This window comes from Amblyomma maculatum, chromosome 1 (assembly GCF_055883805.1).
Source record: "Amblyomma maculatum isolate TAMU_Amacu chromosome 1, ASM5588380v1, whole genome shotgun sequence".
In the NCBI taxonomy this organism is placed as follows: Eukaryota; Metazoa; Arthropoda; class Arachnida; order Ixodida; family Ixodidae; genus Amblyomma; species Amblyomma maculatum.
Genome location: NC_139344.1, coordinates 188430870 through 188439838, shown reverse-complemented (window position 1 = coordinate 188439838; position 8969 = coordinate 188430870). Strand labels below are relative to the sequence as shown.

Sequence of the window (8969 nt, the reverse complement as noted above, 5' to 3'; positions counted from 1 at the left end):
TCTGCCCTGTCTGGGTTTTCTTAACACAGACCGGGGAGGAAGAAGATTCTAAATGTAAAAATTGCGGCCAAAAAGGCACGCTAGATCATATATGGCAATTAATGCGCCGATTCCCCAGGCACCGGCATTAACATTGATAGTAGAGAAGCCTGGGAGGTTTGGCTGCGGAGCGGAGATTCCACCATTCAGCGGCACGCAACCCGCCTGGCGGCTGAGGCCGTGAAGAGTGCTTGTAACCTCACCTGACTTCAGCCTGCGGGGCCCTCCTGACCAACACCGCCTAGACTACTCAAGGCCTCTCCGCTCCTCCGTGACGTCATCACACTACGACGAACGCGGAAGTTGAGCGCTGTTGCGCGTTGCTGCGGGCTTATTCTTGTTTCACTAGAATTGCGGTTGCTGCCGCATGTGAAAACATTCTTTGGTGTTTTAAGCCCCGTTGCTTAATAATAATAATAATAGTTGGTTCATAGGAAAGGAAAGGCGCAGTATCTGTCACACGTTTCTGTGGACACCTGAACCGTGCCGTTAGGGAAGGGAGGAAGGTAATACATAACTTTTCAGTCAGCTCTAATATCGCAAGTAAATGTCTCTATATTCGTGCAGCGGATTTTCTAAAGAAGATTAAAGTTTCAGGAACCAGCACATAATCTAAATGGATTTATGGAAATCCAGAAGCACTGCTTTTATTGTGCCAGTGTTCGTATAACGCTACGGATATAAACATAGCTTCAGAAAGTCAGCTCTATATAAACGCTGGAACATTCTGTAGTATCTGTACTCGTTTTGGAAACAAATAGCAAGAAAGTTTCGATTTGTTGTGCATTTATTTGCTCAACTGGTAAAATGTGAACGATGGTTTTTTGCGATGAAAGGAGGCTTTGAATCATGAAAACGTGTGCCATTTTCGCTGCATTTGAGCTGTTGCTGGCCATGCCGACAATAGTGCCACCCTTATAGTCAAAATATGTCTGTAGATGTATTTCACCCATCATTAGAACCGCACATTTCTCATGATCTTTCATTGTTGTCACAACCTTTTTTGCATGCGACAGGAATGAGGCGTCCTGCTGCTCAGCTGCTGGACTGACGGCATATGAACAGCAGACATGTCTGATAGTTGATTCATGCGGCAGAATAAGACCTCCGTAGCTTCTCAAGTATTTATAGGCGTGAGGAGAAATGGTGAATAAAAGGCTCGAAAATATGAGCAACTCAGAAGAGTAGCGGGGCGATTTGCTGGGAAGGAGGGATACTTGTTCCAACAAGAAGGTCAAAGCATCCTGTCGCCCCTCGCTTTGCAATTCTTGGTTCAAAGCATCCTCAAGAAGGGACTGCACAAGTGTCAGTGTGCTATCTGTCTTATCGACGGGCTTGAAGGCAGACACCTTATCAAATCTCCCAATGGCTTCCAGTAGATTTGTTATGCACCGAATGTCATTTACAGTTTCTGGAATGTTTACACCATCAACTTTGGTCACCTCTAAGTCTTGAAAAAACAGCCTTATGGACAAGTCATTTGTTACTTTAACTGATTTTCTAATAGCTGGAGCACAATCAAGACCGAGATTTAGAAACAGTATGCATTCAGGATAGGAAACAACTTTCCAAAATTCCGAAACCTGGATGCGTGGAAGACCGCTTAACAGAGCCTGAAAACCGTCAATTCTGTTGCTGTGTTCTTCCTCTCGGTGCGTCTCAATGGACTGGTTGATGGCTTCCTGTATTGCAGCTGCTTCAAGACGCGCCTTCTTGTCATCTGGGGCCTCTCGAAAGGCACTTGTAGCTGGACCAAAAAGATACGCTGGGCAGTTTGGGAGTATGCTTGGTACTGCGTCAGGTAGAAGTCGTACCAGTTTCAGCTTAGCTTCAATCACTTTTCCTATCTTCACATCCACGTAACTTGTTTTGCCGACCATGTCCGCAGGCTTAAAGTGACGCTCGCAGACCTAGAATGTGAAATGAGACATTAGGAGGATAAGGTAAAAAAAACCCAGCAGCCCTACCTTTTAAGGTTCTAATGATCGCAATTTAGTTTAAAGTCCGCGCGCACTAAATATCAGCAATACTGTGTCTCTAAATCACATTCACGTAGTATAAAATAAGGTTCGCACCATAGCTATGGAAACTTTCTTTTTAAGGCGGAAGCCTTTAATGGCTCATACTGTCGTGGACAAAGTGTCTCCCCATTTTGCGGCAGCTGTAGGCGTTCCTCGCTTCCTCGGTGTGCGTTCAAGTGTGGAATCCAGATGCAGGAACGCTAGACAAGATGAGACTTCTGGAGGAAAGGCGCAGTATCCGTCGCACTTTCTCCGACAAGTGTGCGTTTAGATGGTACGCCATCGCGATCCTGCCGCGTGGCGTTCCTTGGCGCGCGTTCAAGTGTCGGATTGCAGATGTCAAGAACGCTTGACAAGATGAGATTTCTCGGGCTTTCGCCTTCCACTACTTTACTCGCTAAAGTCCCTCGTTATCTTTAAGGTAAGTATCACGTACACATAATCTCGGGGTATCTATGTAGCGTTAATGATGCAAAGAAATTGTCGATAACAAATAGTAAAGAATATTTGCCTTACCACCGATCGCTTTCCTGGTAAGTAATCGGCACGATGGATGGCTTTTATCCACTGAGCCCTTCTCACCGGGTCCGATGGGAACGTGAAGACTCTCATTGTATTCCCACCATAGGGAACCAAAGCTGGAGTTTGCTCCGCGACGCCAGCGCTCGGTTTCCAGCGGAGCGGAGAGGAACTACAAAACCTACGCGCATCCGCACCCACGCTGCGCGTGGCTGTCTGCGGAGTCTGCGCAGCCTGCTCGCTCGGGAGCGCGTGCTACGTTCAGCCGCGCGTGCACGCGGAGCGGGAGAAGGAGAGTGAGGACGAGGGGGGTTGGTGGCGCGTTCTCGCGCGCAAAGCCGGCGCTCTTTGCCAGTGGGATTTCTTAATTTTGCTTTTTTCTGTGCCCCGGCTGACATAGAGGCTGGCTGGAGGCATGTTTTTTATCGGTGCTTTTGAAAGCAAGAAATTATGCTTAATTGATCGCCGGACATTGTTTTCAAAGAGCGCTTGTTGGCAGGCTCAGACATACACAAAAAAAAATGAACGCGAATTCGTTGCTTGAAGGCGGGAGGCAAACGACAGGTATCTTGAAGGACTTGAGGCGGCACCTCTTGATGCCTCTGTCCATGTTCACAGAATGAAGGGTCCAGCCTTCGAGTGCTCCTTCCTTTCCCTTTGTGACTGGTCACTTGAAAGGGGCCTATTCAGCTCTTTGGGGACAAACGTTTTAGGCAGTGCTGCCGGCGCCGTGGGGCCGTTTTCGGCGCGTTTAGGATGCGTTCCCTACAAAGGCACAAAGCATGCCGCCTTACCCTTTGGTTCCTGCCGACACCGGCCAGGGGAAGTTCACTGCTGCGGCGCTGCCATCCGAAATCAATGACCTAGCTACCGTTAACGATGAGGGGTTTCTTAACGACCTGGGTCATTCCCCAGAAGCCGAGGTATGCCATTTTTGCGGCAGTTTCCTCTCCACGAGACGAACAGCGAGGAAATGTCTGACGACTTTCCATGCAGACGGGGACATCTCTCCACGGAAATCTTTGTCTTCTTAATTCCACTGTTACGCTGCGCAATTCCTAGTTCAGTTATATCCTATAGCGAACGCGCAGTTTTGAGCTCCCGAAGCAGGATCGCGTATGAGGATAGGATGATTGACGTAAAGTGATCGCATTAATGACGAATATCTGTTTCTTGAGGCCGACCCGGTTCCACGATGGCTGCTTCAGCACCGCCAGTTAGACAAGTACGACACACGAACGGTACGAGATATCCCCCCCCCCCCCCCCCGAAAAAAAAAATAAAAGAAAGGCCCACAACCATCCCATTACCGTTTCCACACAAGCTTCGCGAAAAAAGTGCGCCGTCATTATTTTCCTTCTAGTTTTTTTCTTTCTTTCTTCTTCCCCCCCTCATTGTTAGAGCGCGACGGTGGCCACAATGCGGCCGGAGGAGGAGAGAAACAACCGAGCGCGCGCGCGCAAACACGTGCTAGAAAGCAGCGCGGAGCAGACGACAACATGCTTTTCTATGCGGCGGCTAGCAGACGACGCGGCCGGGCTGCGCGTAGATTTTGACGGGGTCTCCATGGAGGGCGCTGACGCACAGAGCGGCGCAGCGCCCCCTGGCCCAGGTTTTCTCCCCTATAGTTTCCGCGGCACCGCGGTACGCAGCAATGTCCAGGCATTCTCAAAACGTGCACACTTGATGAAAACACTGCAGCATCAGCGCAGACCTGTCACCGCCACTCATCCTGTGCTTATTTCTAAAAAAAAAGGCCGAGGCTAGAGACACGCCCGTGGCAGCAGCCGACCCCACACACGTTTCTCCTGCTGCCACGCACGGAAATACGTCACACTCACGTGACCCGCGCATGATGACGTCAGTGGATGCGCGCTTCCGTTTAAAATGGCGCTCTGCAAGTGTTCAGCCATATGGTTCAGCCGAGTAGCGTTTCATCTGTGTGATATTTGCTCGTCATAGCTTTAAAGGTGTTAATTTTGTTGCGGCGGTGTTAATTATTGCTATTGGTACGCATGAGCTATTTTGTGTTGTGAGTTGTGCGGTAAAGGCGAAGTGTTGCACGCGCGCAGCGAGAAAAAGTCAATTGCTGCGTTCCTGTCTCGTGTAAGATACTACATATTTTGGCGACGATGATGTTAGCTTAATCCAAGACCTTGGCGTAGACTGCTGACCGTCCATCATGAGCTTTTCAGGTCTTCAGCCGCCTCCGCCCTTCCGTGGGAGTAATGGAGGCTGGCGTCTGGTGCCTCCACTAGATACCTCCACATTTTCTATACATTGTCGCCGTCGTCCCCTTCAGCACCTACCGCTGCTGCCTCACACTCCGGTGACGATGCTATCTTTATACTGGCGACGTAAATGTGATCGCCGCACGCCACCGTTTTCACTGCAGAGTACAAACTGCCGGAGAGATAGCATATGAGTACATCGGTGCTCTTCGCAGCCTTGTCGGCGACTGCGGTTTTGGGAGCTTCGCGGACATCATCAGGGACCAGCTGGTGAAGACCATTAGTCACTATTTCAGTGAACGCCATCTCCTTCTTGACTCTGTCGCGCTAGACAGTGCCAGCAAGCTTCCTGTGAAGCAAAGGAGCTATCAGAAGAGGTCGCACCAGTACAGCGCGTGGGATGCGAGTGCACATCAGAACGGGTCCTTCAGGTCCCTTGCATCAAATGCAGTTGCCACCTATGTAAATCTTCATCTGCACTTCCGGAGTGTTCGCGCTATCGCCGCGGTTCTCCTGCCCACTTGGCGAACGACTCCACATGGCAAGCTCGCTAACGAAAGTGTCGTCGGTGCGGCGAAGTGGGCTATTTGGAATCTGTGTGCAAGTCGTCTGATCGTTCCAGTGAAGTGCAGAAAGTCGAAGATGATTCTTCCAGCAGTGCTGCTATTTTTCAGGTCTCTACTGTTCCTCTGCAACCTGTTGCTTTGCCAGGCAAGCTTTGGGATAAGCCTGCTATTGACATCGTGGGGCGTTTCGACCAAGCTCCTAGTAACTGTCGCTTTGCAATAACACTCATTGAGTATTACAGTAAATGGCCAGAGGCTTCTTTCACAACTGCCACAGTTTAAGAATTGCTTCTAGGTACATTTGTTCACGAGGATTACCCTGAGGAAATAGTGTCTGATCACGGACCACAATTCTCATCCTCGGGGTATACGTAACTGCTACTCCTCAGTTTATGACCCTTAACCCAATGGACTTGTAGGACAGTTTAATAGGGTTTTCAGGGCATATGTTCAGATGGCTCTTTGCGAGCAACGTGACCTACGTCCGCTATTATAACTCTGTCTACCACTGTGCGCCACATTCCACGACAGGAATCGCACTAGCCATCCTAGTTCATGGCCAGATGCCTTGCATAAGACTTAACGTTGTGTGCCTGCCCGGATCAGTGCTTCTCGACTGATCATACAAGAGCGCTGAAGCTCTATTGCCAGTGGCTAGAGCAGAAGCAAGCCAAATATAAGCTTTATGCAGACCAGCGGAGTGGAACCAAGCACTATGACTTTCAGATTGGCGACTATGTGCGAGTTTGCAAGCCGATTGTGTGAGGCAAGCTGGCTGCTCGGTTTCAGAGCCTCGAAGAGTTGTTGAGCGAATTGGACCAGTCTCACACCTGCTAAATGATGGGCGAGTGTGGCACTCGTCCAAATTATGAGCTGTTAGAAAAGCAGTTGTTCAGCACCAACCTCCGCCCTCAGCTCTGATGGCTCTCCCCGCTAACATTTTGTTGCCCACTGACTGCACCCGAGTGTCGACCAGTCCACTACCAGAAACGCAGACCAGAGTCCAACCTCGCATAACCCCAATAACGCAGATGTTAGCCCGGGAACTTCTCATTTCTGGCTTTGCCCGACACAGAACCGACAGACCCCCCCAACCAAAGTGTGCCTCAACAGCAGCAACTACTACTCCTCTTCCTTCTCCCCGCAGAAGTAAATGTGAAAAGAAGCTTCCCGCAAGGTTTAAAAGACTGTGATGTATTAGAGGATATTTAGCTATTTGCCAGCAAGGTTTTTTTGTTTTTTTTTAAATGCGGTGGAAATGTGATGAAGACGGTGTTGTTGCACATGTGTACGCAAGAAAACTAGGAAGTGAAATACAGAACGGCTGGAGAGTAGTCAATTGCTGCATTGCTGTCTTGTCTACGCTACAAGTTGCATTATGTTTCTTTGGTTCGAACCCGGGTGCTTCAGAACGATAGTTGGTTATGTAAAGTGTTGCTCAATTCAGGTATAGGCATTTGGTAGGAATGAGCTAGTCTTTTGCATATATTACATAGCCCTTCTGGCCTTTTGTGCATATTGTCGCGTGCAAGATAAAGGGATGTTCCTTACTTTTGCTAACCTTCAAATAGTGTGTCGTGTGGTGGCTGCATGGTGACTAGGACAGTGAATTACGTTGACCAATATTTTTCATCATGTCGCAGTCACGATTTTGTACGAGCAGACAGAAATAGCTAAAGATCTTTGCACGGGGCAAATGACATCTATGTTCTCATTTACCAATTCACTTGACCGGTTAGCTTACGGCATTGTCGAGAGCAAGCCTTTGGCATAAATCGCTTTCTTTGCCATTCTCCTGTGAGACCAGAACAAGTACACAGCTAATGTAAGCCAGACCACTCAACTTCTACACACAAACGATCGTTATAGGCAGGCACTGCATTGTGTATCCAAGGTGGTGAGGGAACCATATCTGGTAGACTACCAGTAGGCCTGTTCCTTGGCTGGAGTTGCAGAGGCGCTCTATTCAGCGCACCTACTGGAGGAATAGTCGAGTCTCCCCATTTTGGGCTGGAACTGACCTGCGACGCTATTTATTAGGACTACTTTCCACCAACAAGGTTATCTGCTTTTACTTCAGGTTTCCATGAAAATAATTAAATAGTGCTCCTTTGTTAAGGCGCTACACTGATCAGCTTCCTTTTTAACAGTGATTGGACATTCCAAGAGCCTAAATGGGGAATGTTGCATACACATGCAGTTAAATTACTTAGCATTTAGTAAACATGTTTATTCAGTCATATTTTTTGACCTACTATGTCTAAATATTAAAACATCCTTGCAGCCAGTGGAATTACATTTTTTAATCAATAGCTTTATGGATTGCATTCATGATCGAACCGGACGAAAAGCACAACAGCTGTATACATTCCAGACCAACTTGGGCTATGAGCGACACTGTAGGGGAGGGCTCTGGATCATTTCGATCACCTTTAACTTCTTTAACAGATACTGACTGTTCACAGTACACGGGTGCTATGCTTTCTGCATCAATTCAAACACGGCTGCCACGGCTCAAACCACTGTACCCTGGTTCAGTGGTTGAGCATCTTAACCACCGAGCCACTGTGGCGGGGTAAAAGTAAAAAAATAGGTATATAAGCCTTGACTTTTTTCTTTGCACACACCATAGTTTATTCCATCCATGTCTCTGCTGTAACACCCTAAGTTTACTTCACTTGACAATAATGAATCAAAAGCCAAGACATTTGTGATAGCCACAGTTGCTTATGCGCCATAAAACCCCATATAGAATTCTGCGTATGGAGCCGCAACTTTAAACCCAAGCTCTAAGGCCATCTTAGCCCATGCAGTGCTGAGGGCACTGCTGCCACCCAGTCAAGTGATCTTGCAACTTTGGTGACAGGTTGCAAAGCTTGAACAGTTACTGTGCACTCCTAATGCACTGTATGCAATGACTATGGCGAAGGAAGGCGAGAGACGGTGGCAGGCGGGCACCATCTACAAAGCTATCCGATAGCCCCTTTCGGGCCCTGACAGAAAGAACACTTTCATATAATGCCTCCTTCCTGGTAAGCATGTGAAGCTCTCATTGTTACAATTTTGTTTTTTTTTTTCTTTTGAATTATGTTTATGAAGAGCAGTAGTCTCCCCCATTTTTTTCTTTGTGCCACCCCACCGAGAGTACCATAATGGCAGAACCTGATTCTCTGCAAGAACAAAGAGTAGAGTTGCCTGGCACTTCCTATGATTTTGTTACTTTTCAAAAATGCTTTCTTTTGTTGCAATGCCCAGTCTACTACTCCCTTGGCTTTGGTATCTGTGACAGCACCTTTTGCATGACATTGTGGCCTATAAGGTTTGACAGCAGTAGTCAGTAAGCCAAGCACAGATTCCTCGTGAACTTTTACTAAAGCTTTCGTAGCACACTTGTTGCATGCAGGTTACCTGCATGGTTGGTCAAAGGAACCCATGCCTTGGGGTGTGCAGTTAAGCTGCACAATGGGGAACTTGTGAAGCTGCCAAAGTTTCTCAGGGAGGCAGACAAGACCATCCTCACCTTACATCTTGAGCTTTGGGCTATTTGTGCCTGTGAGTCAAAAGATTGTGACCTATTATATACATTCTGCTTC

General features: G+C 48.0%; 1 protein-coding gene across 1 annotated transcript; it reads right to left on the bottom strand.

Moving 5' to 3' along the window:
- Positions 1 to 441: 441 nt before the first annotated feature.
- LOC146205172 (uncharacterized) lies at positions 442 to 2682 on the bottom strand. The gene is made up of 2 exons (XM_084589855.1): positions 2577 to 2682; positions 442 to 1949 (listed from the first exon to the last, which is right to left on the bottom strand). The coding sequence occupies exons 1-2, from the start codon at positions 2670 to 2672 to the stop codon at positions 732 to 734; spliced, it is 1314 nt and encodes a 437-aa protein (XP_084445981.1). The 5' UTR covers positions 2673 to 2682; the 3' UTR covers positions 442 to 731.
- Between the last annotated feature and the right edge of the window lie 6287 nt (positions 2683 to 8969).

Bases quoted from the DNA above. Each gene is read 5' to 3' on its own strand.
- LOC146205172 (XM_084589855.1), bottom strand. From the start codon at position 2,672: ATGAGAGTCTTCACGTTCCCATCGGACCCGGTGAGAAGGGCTCAGTGG. The intron at 1,950-2,576 runs GTAAGGCAAATA...TTCACATTCTAG, and splicing joins TACCAGGAAAGCGATCGGTG to GTCTGCGAGCGTCACTTTAA.